Consider the following 14,671-nt stretch of genomic DNA (forward strand, 5'->3'; position numbering starts at 1 on the left):
CACACACACACACACACACACACACACACACACACATACACACACACAGAGAGAGAGAGAGAGACAGAGAGAATATGTACATTAGGTAAAGATTACACACACAAACACAGAGAAAAGCATTGAGGTGTTTTGGAGAAGAAGCACAGACACAGCTGCTGCACTTGCTCGTATAAACAGGCTGAAATTTAATTATCTCCATGAATAATCTACTGTATCACTCCCTATCTCTATTTTTTTTTTTTTACTGATTTCTTTGCTCAATGGAAATTATTTCCTACAATCTGATGTCATCCTTTACTGGCTCTCAAACAGGCTCTTTCATTTTGATGCAAGAGGCAAATAGCCTACTGCTTGTTCACACCTGTGTTTTCAGGTTGTTTTTCATCAAATTTCGAACTGATTAATGTATAACCAGAGATGGCAAAAATACCAAGATTCTTTACAGATTCTTTTTTTTTTTTTTTTTAAGCTTTTCCACTACCACTCAAGCACAACGTCCGACACGAGAATCAAAACCGCTAATTCTAAAAGTCCCAGCGGCAGCGCTCACTGATCTGTTCTGAGACTGTCGTTGTTGTTCTGTCACCTGAGGTCACTGACTGCTGTATGAGTGAGTTTGGAGCTGAAAAATAAATACTTCTACTGTAAAAGTACAAAGTACCTGAAAATTCTACTCAAGTACAGTAACAAAGTATTTGTGCTTTGTTACTTGCCATCACTGTGTACTGTATAACCAATTACCCAAATACAGGTGGAAATAGTGGACGGTTAATATCTGCTCAGGGAACATGGTGTGTGATTATCTATACAGTACTGACCCCATGACCCAAGAGCAGACTTGTGTCATCGTCTACATGAGTGATTGTTTTCAACCAGCTGGGATACTGGTGGTGGTGAAAACCAGCCGAGTGTGAATGAAGTGTGCACCTTAGTAGAAAAAAAAGGGTTAGTACGTTTCAATCATAGCAGCTTGGTGAGGACATACAGTCCTTCTCCCCTGCAGCTACTCTGCCTCACATCCATGTCGGTACAGATGGGCAGATCTGAGGGCCTGAGTGGCTTCCATAGGGAAAGAAGCAGCGAGGGAACCAGGGTTGGAGAGAAAAGGACTCAAACAAAGGAGCTCTTCAGAAAAATTTGAACACACACACACACACACACATACACACATCTCCCCTCCTCTCACTAGAACCATTTTCTCCCTCCTGTGCACTCAGACACTTAGGCGCATGTACAAAGCTGAGGTAGTTGGGATGTCAAACACACACATCCAGACACACGCACACAGTCCATTTTCTGAAGTGACCACCTAAGCCTTGAATGAGTGCTGCCCTCAGTTTTCTTGAGTGGGTGCCCCTTCCTACCCTCACCCAACCACCACCACTACCATCATCTAACCCTTCCAAGGGCCCCTTACAGGTTACCATAACAACCACGACCTCTGGCACTCCACCAATTAGAAAACAATCAGCCTGAGAGACGAGAGTGGAGGCAGCTTGAGAGAGAGAGAGGTACTGTTGCACATGAGTGAAAGCTAAGTAGAGAGCAAATAACGGAAAAAAAGACGAACAAAACGAAGGAAAAGAAAGGTATACAGGGCGTTTGGTTAACATCTGACAAGTAGAACACATTACTCCTCCTTACCTAAGGCGATTAATACCTGTCATGAAGATGTCTTTGCCTATTCTGCTGCTTGTTTTAACACCACATCAGAGATGTGTTAATTCAACTCTGTGGCCAATAAACCTCCATCTGAGATGATACTGTGTAATGTAAGTGGTATTATGTATTTATACAGTATGCATGTACTGAAAACATGTCAGATTATCAATTGCTCCTCTATAATCCTTTCAGCAGTAGTTGTATTATGCAGAGTAAACCTCTGCTGGATTGATAACCACTACACAGAGTTCTGCCACAAAAATTCCCGCTGTGCCCCATTCCGAGGTCGCTCTATTTGTGTTTGTTTTTGGGTTTGCTCGACTAAAGAGGATAAACACGATGGAAGCAATTTTGCCATTGGCTTTCACTCATCCATCCCACCATCTGCTATTGCGAGAAAACTCTAAGCAAACTCCAGCAAACTTTTGCCGTTTTCGCCGGAAGACGCAGGCAGCCGCCCTCTTACTGTTTTATATCATACTATACAGTAACGCTCTTTCCTTATTATGCTGCTAAAACGCTACACAAAGACAGCTGTAGAAATGCGCCGTAGTTCCCTAGACGTGTTTAGATGTAAATGATCTTGTTGATCTTGTTTTACTTCACAGAGTACACTGTGAAATGTGCACTAAGAGTCAGTGATGGTGAAATGGAGACCAAGAGAGACATAGAGGGAGCTCATACAGGATTGAGAGATGAGCTTTTAGTATTGCTTGGCCAGTCACTGGAGAGGCTTTCTTTCCTCCATGTTAATTAATCAGACATTCTCTCAAGCTTATTGAGTGCCACACACGCAGACTCTCTGCCTCTCTCACACACAAACACACACACACACACACAGGGCTTTTATTTTCCTTTTTTTCTAACAGTCATACATACTGACTCTCTTGCACACTTTTCACACACACACACACACACCTGGAGGGAGCTGAGTGCAAGGTGTGTCTGTGCTGTATTTCACATCACTTTCTTCTTGTAGCTAATTAGTCTTTGTGCGGTGTTTGCTTCTGGTGTGTGTTTGTTATACGATTTGTCTTTTTCCTATTGCATGGTAGGTCCGCATTATTTTGGTGCTAATTAGCATTAAAGCAGATTATATATGATTAAATAAAGCTCATTAGTGAGAAAACACAATCATAAAATGCACAGATAAAAGTCTATATTTGGTTTTATTTGTCAGGTTTTCATTTTAGACATTTTTACAAGAATCTAATGCAAGACTTGCCACATCTTCATGTGGCTCTTTGTTTTTATTTATTTACCGGTATGTATTTTTGATGTAGGAACTGCTATGAAGACTTAGACATTTTGATGCAAGGTGTGTAAGGTCTATTAGTTTTAATTGATGAAACTGAAAAAAACAAGTGTTCACTTACTACAGTAATTGGAGCAGAATATTCTTTCTTTCTTTCTTTCTTAATTTTTCTTTCTTTCTTTCTTTCTTAAGGACTCATGTCTTTACGTAGGTATGAAAAAATGTCATTATTGTAGAGAGCCTTTGGAAAAAAGAATGGGCTTTTCAGCGAATTTAAAAAACTGAGAGACGCAAGTGGGTTGAAGGACCATGACGAATATGAAGGAGAAGTTTGGAGTGTTTTGTGACTCACAGGAGGTAAAGAAGGAGGTTAAGCAGGATTACAAATAGAGAGGAAGGGAAATTGAAGAAAGAAACAGGAAGCAGTGAAACAGAAGAGAGGTATGTCGAGGAGAGACCTAGAATGGGTTTGGAGCTAAAGGAACAAATTAGTCAGTGGAAGCGCCAGCGAAAAAGATGGGATTTAAATGTAAAAGCAGGAAGAGAGGGATAGAGAGCAGTGGAGATGGAGGACAAAAGGTGCGACAGAAGAAAAGGAGGATAAAGAAATGATTCAGGGTTGTTGCACGTTTAGAGCTGACAAAAAAAAAAAATGAAAGAAGAGGATGACAATATGGGGTCCAAATTTTGTACACTGGAAGGAGACATGAGTGGACCCGAATAATTGCTGGGATAAGAAAAGTGGATCAACTAGTGGGCAGAAAAGAGGAGTTAGCTGGGGATTCAGAGGCGAAGAGAGGATAAGTGGGTGTTTTGGGATAATTCAACAGTTGAAATGGGGAAAGAGGTGGACGGAGCAAAGACATGCAAGGAGAATGAGGCGGCGGGGTCAGTGAATGACCGGACCTGAAAGGCCACATTAGACTGAAAAATGGAGATGGGAAAGTGGACAAAATAAAGGGATAAAGTGAACTGAGAAGCTGGGAGTAGAGAATGTGAAGAGGGCTAGAAAAGAGGAATAAAAAAGAGATGGGGGGCGAGCGATGGTTAGCAGACGAGAAAAGGGCCAGAGTGTGTGCTTTCCGGACTCAAAGCGCATGATTCAGCTTGGCTAATAAGGAAAAGCTCTCAAGAGGCACTCATCTGCCCCATCCCTTCCTCCCCCTTGCTCTCTTTCTGTCAATAGACCCTTTCTGGGTCTCTCTTTCCCCCTGTTGCACTCTCTTCCTCTCATTTATGATTTCCGCCTCTCGTATTTGCAGAAGTAGTTCTCAATGAAAAATAAATTCCATGCAAAGGACATCCGTCCGCGATCAAGCACGTACATGGTAAAAAGGACACATGGGCACATACACTCAGGCTCTTGAAAGGACACACAACTCAGGAACACACTGAAAGTTTGGAAATACAAAAGGTATACAGTCAGTGACTGAATTAGCTTTGTACACGTCTTTCATGTTGTTTTGCATCTATATAGATGTTTGTCTTTTCCCTTTCACCCTGTATGTGGTACGGTTTAATAAAATGTGAGGTTGAAATGTCAGGAATGGCGAACTGTAGCTAAGCAACACGCACACACACTGTTTTTTCTGAGGTTTTTGTGTATATTATTATACATCTTGGATCTCATTTCCTATTTACAAAGAGGTTATTTCTTATTTCTTTGTATTTTTCTGTATACTTTTCTCCTCCACATCATATAACCTCATAATTGTGTCTACAGTATACCTACAGTAGAGACCTTTGACAAAATGAAAACTCACTAGGACAGAACAACACATGTTAAACTTTGGTTTGGGTGGAATTATTCATGTTATTAGGATTATGATATGGGTTTTGATCAACTAAATCTAATAAAACTACTGGTTGAGTCCTCAAGGCTATCAAATATTTGCATAATAGGCAAACAAAATGACAGTGGGAATGAAAAAGAGGTCATGTGAAGTAAAGGTCAACTGAAGAGACTTTTTTAAACTACAATGAACTGTTAAATGGTCTAAAACTTACAATGATGGGGAAAAAAAGTCATGTTTATGACTGTACACACAACACTGAGCTTTGATGTGTGGTTATTTTACTGCTGTTTGGATCTGAACCTGCATGTTTTCCTACAGCAGCTCTCGTTTTCCCATTGGGCTTTGAAGTAACCTATTAATGCCTTTGATATAGCTTGATATCTGCGTTAACGTTAATTGTTAACAAAACAGTTTTGTTGGTGGTTTTAATGGCAGCAACAACACATGCTGTTGCTTAATTAGGGAAACTCACACTGAAGATAATAGGGACCGAGTACAAAGAGTGTTCACAGGGTCACAGTGATGCCACAGGAAAACCACAACGACTGGTTGGTCAGTTTGAACGCATGCTACATTTTGTTGGACTAAATAAAACACATGAGTGATAACAAAACAAAGCAGGTTATAGAATAACTCAGTAACCTGCACCTTTTTTTAAATTTTGTATATCCAACATAATCATCGCCACTACAGCTCCACCTTCAGTTCCTAGTAGGAATGGGCAATATTTTACCGTTTGCGATATACCGTCAAAAAATTTCCCCACGATAAGAATTTGTCATATTGCGGTAATAACGATAAATTCCAGTTGATGACGTTTTTTTTTTTTTTTTACTTTATTGTATTCAGATTTACTCCCGTTGATGACGTTGTGTGACGTTGTGTGAAGAACAATAACAAACATGGCGGAAGGCGGAGCTGAGAGCGAGGAGCTCGTTGCTAAACGAGGCTCCAGCATTTGAATAAATGTTCAATCTGTCCTCACATTTCAAACTTGTTTGATTTGAGTCATTACAGTTTTGCAGTACAGGTGAAGTGGTATTTTTTATCGTCACTTTTATCGTTACCGGGATAAATGCCAGAAATTATCGTGATACTTTTTTTAGTCCATATCGCCCATCCCTATAGTTCCTAGTGATCCTCACTCTGTTACAGTGAAGACATAAACTGACATTTGTTTTCAACTCTCAGTCCTCCAGTCTTCTAGTCCAGTCTACTTCATGAACTTCATTCTTCATAACAAACTTAATCAGCTGTTCAATAAATTGAATATAAACACTGGACTCAATCAAACCCTCCTCGGCTGTTGGTGTGTGTGATGATAGGACAGCTGTTAACCCCTCGCATCTAGTGTAAATCCAGCTTTACAGAGATGCCATCTACAGCTTATGTGGTTGGCAGAGGCATTTAGGCAAATAGGCTTTCTGCCACACACACACACACACACACACACACACACACACACACACACACACACACACACACACACACACACACACACACACACACACGGCTGTTCAAGTCAAAGGGGAACGTTGAGCCAGACAGCCTGTTTCCATGATTTTATGCCAGCCAGTTTACCACCTGTAGCTCTCCCTCCCTCAGTCTGTCACAAACATACACACATGTGCGAGCACAAAAGAAGGCTTGTCTAAACAATGTCATGCCAGACACTTTTCAATCTGTACAGGAGGAAACATACACAGAAGACGCACGTGCACGCCGATTGTCATGACGATTGGATGCCAGCCTCCTTTTTTTTTTTGCCACCGCCAGTGTCTCTCTCTTGTGCACGCAGGCATTTAGACAGCCAGTCTGATTGATGTCATAGTAGTCGATAGAGCGCTAATTACTCCCCGCGCTTAGACGGCGCTGTGTAAGGAGCAGTGTCATATCCTGTCAGCCGCATTTTAAAAACACATGTCGCTTCCTGTTAGCCTGTAGAGGAGAGGAGTGCAACGGAGCAACCTGACAGCATGTACATGTGACACACACACACACACACAACTGCAGCGTATTACCAAGTCTTTCTTTCAGTCAGTTCTTGCCCCCTCTCTCTCTCTCTCTCTGTTTCTCTTTCTTTCCCCCCCTCTGACCCACCTGCCAGAATTGGTGATCTTTTGTTGTCAAGCTTCATTAGTGGAGACGTCAGCTAATTAGAGCCAAGCAGAAGCTGGGGAGATTAGGTGGAGGAAGATGATGAAGGGCGTGGAGACGGGGCGAGGGAAAACGGAGGCAGGGCAGAGGGGATGGAGATGAGCAGATGATGAAGAGATTAAGATGGAGTGGGAGGGATGGAGAGATGGATGGTATCAAGGTTGGAATGGAAATGACAGCAGAGATGATTGCCTGTGCAAACTGTGGAGGCTGGGACGAGGAGAGAGAGAGAGAGAGAGAGAGAGAGGGAGGGTTGAATGGAGGTGTTGGAAGTAGAAAGAGTGACAGAATTGTGAATATTTACCGCCCTAAATGACTCACGGTGAAGGGGAATATGAAAAGAAAATCGAATGCATCACAGAAATGTCAGAACGACAGAACATGTACAGTAATGTAAGAAAAAAAAGCTCATATCCGTGTAACCGGATGATGAACAATAACTCACAGTGATGAAGTTGTTTTTGTTATTTGCAAGTAATCCTGTGTGTGAGAGTGTGTGTTTGTCGGTGTGTGTCCAGGCAGCAGAGTGAAACAGATACAAGACACGGGGAGAGACAGAGATAATGCATTGACCTGTGTCTGTTGCTGTGGTCTGATAACGATCCTCCACTCCACAACTAGACATCAGGGAGAACACACACACACACACACACACACATACAGACCTTCATTTGCGGCTGTGAGGAAAGAAAAAGACTGCAACTCCCTCTTGTCATCATCAGTCAATATTAAGCTTTGTTTCCTCTGTTGTTCTCCCTCACTGTTAATCGACTGTGGTCTGAGTCCTGCCATTGCCAGTGGATGATACTGCCCTAAAAATGATATATGTCATTATTTTACATCATTCATATTTGAGGTCAGAGATATTAATTAATTTTTATGATGTAAAGATTCAAATAATTATTTTAATGTTCAGGTGATCAAGTTTAATTAAGTTAATCCACACAATTTGTATCCTGAAGGTGGCTGCCTCATTCCAGTAGTACAGTAAATTCTCATCCCATGCTGCAATGAAAAGCAAGAGACAGTCTGTACTGTAGGTCCAGACATTTCTAAAGCTCTAAAAAAAACACATTGTTTCCTCCATTGATCAACATCAGCAGGATGCAAAATCACAAATTTCCCACTTTTCTTGAAAAAGGGCGAAGGAGCCATTTGTATACAGTTTGTACCACCTCTTAAGCTTTTGAATCGATCGCAGTTCATGTTTTCAAGCGTTATTGATTTCTCCCAAATGGCTATCATGACTTTGTGTTTGTGCTAATGAAAGGAAATCTGACTTCACTCTTTTTTGAGAAGGTCAACAGCTCTGCCAGTGGGTAGCACTTTTATCCTTTTTTTCCTTGTGTATGTTCACTCCAAGAATGCCAGGCACACACACACATTTAGAAAGTATGATTTTACTCCCTCTGACTGTGTTGTACCTGTACCATACTGAAATACCAGTAGACCATATGACAAAAAGCTTCCTTTACATATTTATGTATCATTTAGCTTCTCCCACACACATACACATTATGTACACATATGCGCACAGATGTAATAAATCAGACTGAGCCAAGAATCTGAGTAACATATTTCCCCTGTGTACATCTAAGAGGAGCCTATCTATCACCTGTGTGTTGCCCATGCATGTGTGTGTGTATGTGACACTTACATGTGTGTGTTGGTGTGTCTGTCAGACTGTCCTTTGGTCGTTTTCTGTCAGATTTATGAAACCTTTCTGCTCAAAGTCATCTGTTGGGGAACACTAAAAGCATTTGCTTGACCTGTCCTTTCTCTCTGTCTCTTCTTCTTTTATACTGTATCCATCTTTTCCTCTATCCCTGTCTTTCTTTGTCTATTTCCTTAATTAATTTCCCTGATGGACAAAAAAAGGCCAATAGATCTCCTGGAGACAAATCACTGTGCTTTTCCTTCGGATACCACCACTGGTGTTGCTAATAGATTGGCCACATCCCTCTGCACAGTTTTTAATTATTGAAGATGTTATTGAGTCAAGTCTAAACCCATCCATGCCTATCTAAGGTATTTACACTTAACATAACATTAAATAAATATTCATTGTACATTTCACTGGAACAGATGATGTTACCACAGCATCTGACAGATCTCACATTATGTCATTAAAAATGAATGTGGAATATACATGACCTTTGAACACATGTCACACTTCATCCTGTCCTCAACATGACAATCTCGCATCCAGATGGCAAGATCCCAAAATCTGATTTAAGGCAAAGCCACACACGTGTGTTTAAAAGGTAGAACTTTAAAGAAGAAATTGCACGTCCTATAGCCAGTCTTGTAAATATTTATAGGCTTTAATGACAAGAACGTATTCCTTTAATGTGGACATTGATGTATTTTAGGGCATTATTAATGGAACAAAGCCCCTCAATTATTAATAGCAGCATTATTAACAGCTATGCCCGGTTTCAGACTCTGAGTTTAAACATTTATAGAATTATTATTGGTTTGACAGAGCAGAGCAAGAGATTGATCTTTCTCTCTCTCTCTCTCGTTGCATGTGTGTGTGCTCATATTTGCGAGAGAGAGAGAGAGAAAAGAGTTTGTTCTTTCTGGGGTAAACCTCTGCTTTTATTTTGAAACCCATAAACCTTTCATATGACTTTTATTCCAGGCTGTGGACTCCAGCCCTTATATTGCGACATGCATGACTTGACCCGTCTATAGTTGTTTCCCATGTGAATGTATTGGTAGAAAAAGTGTTGACATTCAGTGCTGGGTTTAACGTACACATGGAACAATGCTGTGGCCACATGACGACCACATGAATCAATGTTAGTGGTGTGTAATGACCGCAATGGTAGTTAAAAAGTGAAGTCATACAATTCTCCCTCTTTTATAGCTTACTTGTTCTCCAAAGCTGATCAATAACTTCCTCACTTCCTCAGTATGTGGTCATTGAAATGTTTGCATACTTATGTGCAAAATGTGTGTGTGTGTGTTTGCTGCTTTATGTATGTCTGTGTTTATCATATTTATTTCTTCTTGAGCGCACCATCTTCCCTCTGTGTGGGGTTATAAATCGTGTAAAGTACCCTTTGTGCGAGAATGTGTGTGTGCATGCATCTGTGGGCATAAAATGAATGTTGTGTACATTTTACCACCCTATTCTCCCAGGCCCTCGGTCAATAAACTAGAGCAGAGGGTGAGTGTGTGTGTGTGTGTGTGTGTCTGTGTGTGTCTGAGCGTATTTGCATGACTTGTGTATCATTTGGTGCTCCTCGTGACACAAATCATTTCTACTGCAATACATAAACATGAGAAAGCACCGCAAAGAAGAAAGTACTCCAAACAGAATATGACAGAGAGAATAAACAGTGAAAACGGTCGAGTCTCTACAACTTTGACCACACGACTGTTTGAGCATTGCATATTACATTCTGCCATAAACGGTTAATGTAACAACTTCACAGACATCAGCCATACCTAGACAGCTGTGTATTCAGCAGAGGGAAAGTGTAACTGTGTGTGTTTGTGTCGGAGTGAGACTGCTGGGAAAACTGCAGCAAACTCCTGCTTCTCTCGTTTGCTCCAGTTCTTCGTTTTTTTTCATAACCTCTCTGCATCAGCTGGCTATTGGATTGTGTTTTTTAAGCTGTTCATCAGTTCCTCCTGTTTTTTTCATGAACACAGTATCTCAACTACCTCAAGGGAATTTCCACAAATTTGTCGTAAGCCTCCACTTGGACTCAAGAATGACATGTTTTGGCTGTAACTCATGAGTCAGAAAGGAGGGGTCAGATGAGAGCAAATGGAAGCTGTGGGACGTTACAAGATAATGAGCACAATAAGGAATTGATTGAAATGAATGAAAGAAGGTCAAAACCTGTTTTGGATATGGAACTGTGAGCAGAGTAGCTCAAGTTTTCTGGTAAACTTGCTAATGTTGCTACTGTAGATGATGTAATACTCTGACTTCCATCATCGCCTAGTATTTGCATTCTGCCTGGTGAGCCAGTTTCAGCCCCTCTATCTGTTTGCTTCCCTCCTATTCCCTGAGATACATAGCCCAATCACTATATATGTTAACCAGCAGTCACCTTAAAGCCATCTGCCATGCTGATGACGATTCTCTTCTGTCAAAAGTTACCAAATGAGTCTGAAAAGTTTGTAAACCATCAAAAGTGCAACACTGGCGAGACAACATTAGAATGTGATGGGGAAAATCCAACACTTGGCTGATCAGTGGTGTAACTTGATCTCTCAGTCAGTCAGCCAGTTTTTCCATGACTGGTCTGGGTGTTAGAGAAAAAAAGAAAGAAAGAAAATGAAACTCATTGGATTTACTCACTTTTTAAACTAGCAACAAAAAAAATCAAGATAACTGTAAAGGGTAAATTGAAAAGAAAATGTTAAGTGAACAGAACAGAGAAACAAAAGGACAATCAAGACTAAAATACGTGTTTTTAGCATTTGATTTCACTGTGCTTCAAATCTCCTCTTTGCTTAGTGAATGCATTGTGTTACTGCTGACACAGCTGTCTTTCTCTCTGCAGCTAGAACATGGAGCAGAAACAAACACAGACGCACATTGCAGTTCTTGATATACTGCACTGAACATAAATGCAGCTTCTCTCAATCCGCTATATGACTCCCACACCTCCAGTCTGAAATTGAAAAAAAAAGAGAGAGAGAGTATCAATGATAGACGGGGTCAGATCACTATTCTGTATTTCATAGTTTATTTTTTATTTTTTTTAATTAGCATAATAAAAAGACACTATATTCAGCTTTTAAGGAGAGACACTCTGGTGGATGAAGATGCTAACAAAGAGACATTCAAACAAAAAGTCATGTTGAAACGTGAGGGTGAGGCTGCATGCAGTGGACATGATTGGTGATGTGTGACTGAGTGTAATGTGTTTTCAGAGCTGTGGATATTACACTCATTCTCACAGCTCTCTTGGTTCATGGTTTCAAAGAGAGGAGGGGGTGAAGGGGTAGGAAACAGAACAGGTAAAAGAAAAATGGAGGCAGAGGAAAATAAACTTGTAAAGGGACAAACATCAGTGACTGAAAACTATGATTTAGCATTGAGAAGAAGAGCTAATGCCACAATTTTAAAGGTAAAAAAGCTCCAGTGAGTCATATTGATAAGGGTTTTGTGTTCAGGCTTGTAGACAATGGGAACACTTAAAGTCTGCTTACTAATATGCCAATGTGCCACGTCTTTGTCTGTCATGTTGCTAATCCTTTTGTTACATCGCTGGTGGTATGTAATATGGTGTAATTCACTTTTTCCCCCCTGTCCGCCCTCATCACTGTGGAATGTCTCTGTCTGTCGATAGCTGGACATACATGGACTTAGGTGTTTTTCCCTTTTCTTAGCTAATCTGTTTTTGTGGGCTGAACAGACACTGACTCACTGAATTGCAGGTTTTCAGAGAAAGACACCATGAAGAGTAAACACACAGTCAATGTTAAATCAGTGAAGAAGTCTTTCTGCGCAAAGACACATTTTTACATACAGGAAATGTGATACACAGCCTTATTGTCCTCATATGTGAGATTAGTTAATATTCATTTATACAATTTATTCTATAAACATGACTACTCTTTACTGCTGGGCTTCAGCTCCTGGTCAGGGATGGAATATCCCGAGCTGTAGCCCAGTGTTGACTGAAGCTCCCTCCAGAGCAGAGTTATCCCTGATTTTACAGGGTTTCGCTCAGTGTAAAACATTTTTTTTACAAGCCGAAGTCTAGACATTGGGTTCGTGCAGCGATTTTACATTGTTGAAATAACCCTTCTCTCAACTGGAGATTTCCGATTTTCGCAAAAGCAAATATCTGAAATGGATCAATATTCATGTAACACTGTGGTGTTTACTGTTGGTACGGCAACAGTTTTGTGTGACCTCTCAGAATGTGTAATTCACAGCGTACCTTGGAGAAAAGGGAGAGGGAGTGTGTTGCTATTTTACTGACTTATCATAAGTCCTGATGGAGGAGAGGGAGAGTGTTTTTCGCCTTCCACCAGCTTGGTTCATGAAATTGCACAGTGCAGTTCTAATGGTGCATATGGGAACATATGTGTATGATATGGCTTCCCATATTTCCATTATGTGTGGGTGAGTGGATGTGTGTGTATGTGTGTGCATGACTCACAAGGGTGCCCAGGGTTCAGTGTTGATATGCTGCATATTTCCTCTGTTGACAGAGAGAAAGAATATTCATAGAATGATTGATGTTTTTGTTTTCTTGCCTTTTGCAAGACTGAAAAAAAAGCAAAAACATGGAAATCCAGATATAGATGTAGGCAGTCAGAACAGTTAAGAGATTGATCGTTGTGTGTGTGTAGTGTGTGCTTACATTGCACGCACGCGGGTATGCACGAATACAGGTGGGTTTAGACTTTATTTTTTTACAGTCTTCTGCAGGCTGATATTGAGGAAATTACAGTTTGGATAAACTAATGGTTTCTGTTGGCTGACTCATCATCAGGGCAGCTATCTGCTTTCTCATTTTATATTGATACAGATGTGAGAAAGATCAAGTAACTTAACCAATAACTGTATTGATTCCAAATTGATTCTGGCTGAGGTTTTCATTCTTATGGGTGAGGTTTTCATATAAGCCCTTTTGGGTTTCATACCTCCCCTTAGCACATCCCAATCATAATAATTGTTCATACTATGATATATTTATGCAAAATAAAGAAATACAATTCTGAATTTACACTGTTTTTGGCTCCATTCCTGATCCTGTGGGGTCTGAATATTCTCCACTCTCGCATTTTCTTTGTTCACAACGACCTGAAACTTTATTTCTCTGAACATTTCCGTCTCCTTTTTCTTTCGTGTGTCCGTGTGCAGCAGCGTGGACAGGATCCAGCAGCTAAGGAGAGAGTACCAGCAGGCTAGAAGAGAAGGAATGGTTCCACCTTATGAGGAGCTGGACCCTCGACGCAGAGGGCACGAAAACGAAGCACACAGGGTAAGGAGCTTTGATGCACACTTCATATGGACACACACAGAAACACAAAGCAGTCTGCTGAAGTGTAGATCTGGTAAATCTCCTCGCAGTCTCTTCATTTCAACTTTTTTTATTTTTCCTATCCCCACATTTTTATTAATAATCCCATCAGTGTGTCTGTCACCAGAACACACACTAGTACGTTTTATTACGTCTGTCGAGTGATCAAGGCCCTTTAGCTGTCAGTCGCGAGTTGCTCTTTGACGTGAATGGCTCCTGCAGGCACTGAGCTGATAGGACTGATATGATCCACTTTTCACCGAGGAAGAGGCACGGAGGAGATAAGTGGAGGTTTTGCTTGCTTGTCATCTCGCAGGTACTGTTTTTCAAATCGCAGGTTCATAGTCACGTCCTCACAGATTCACGTCTGATCTCAGTCTGCCTGAGTCATGCTGTAAAAAAAAAAGGAAAAGAAAGAAAAAAGCTCCAAAACACATCTGCCACGTCGTATTGGCGGTATATGATTAATGCACTAACAAGAAATCACCTCCCACACTGGTACCAGGTGTCACCCTGCTATGACTTTGTTTGCAGCTGTTGCTAACCCAGTGTGAGTACTGCGATATAAACACGTTGCTAGGTATCAGACTTTATTTTTATTAGTCAGACACTGTCATTGTCTCGCCATACCACTTTATCCAGAACAGATTGATATGTTTTTATTTTTTACTTCTTCGTTCTTACCTGCTTTTTAATTTTCTTGTAAGTCAGTGTTTATGTTAATATCTAAGGTCTCATAAACATCTACACTGCAAAAACTCAAAATCTTTCCAAGAATATTTGTCTTATTTCTTGTC

The 14,671-nt window shown here is 40.7% G+C and overlaps 1 protein-coding gene across 4 annotated transcripts in view; it reads left to right on the forward strand.

The window, feature by feature from the left end:
• The window catches only part of LOC311004609 (partitioning defective 3 homolog B-like), a 199,565-nt gene that overhangs the window by 133,118 nt on the left and 51,776 nt on the right, over positions 1-14,671 (forward strand). For 3 of the 4 annotated variants that reach the window (XM_083996723.1, XM_083996726.1, XM_083996725.1), the window contains exon 23: positions 13,715-13,835. In XM_083996723.1, coding sequence (XP_083852849.1) covers positions 13,715-13,835 — 121 coding nt within the window. The remainder of the gene's footprint in view (positions 1-13,714; positions 13,836-14,671) is intronic. The other variant, XM_083996724.1, reaches the window with a different exon arrangement.

Source organism: Trachurus trachurus (genome assembly GCF_905171665.1).
Source record: "Trachurus trachurus genome assembly, chromosome: 21".
NCBI classification, from domain to species: domain Eukaryota; kingdom Metazoa; phylum Chordata; class Actinopteri; order Carangiformes; family Carangidae; genus Trachurus; species Trachurus trachurus.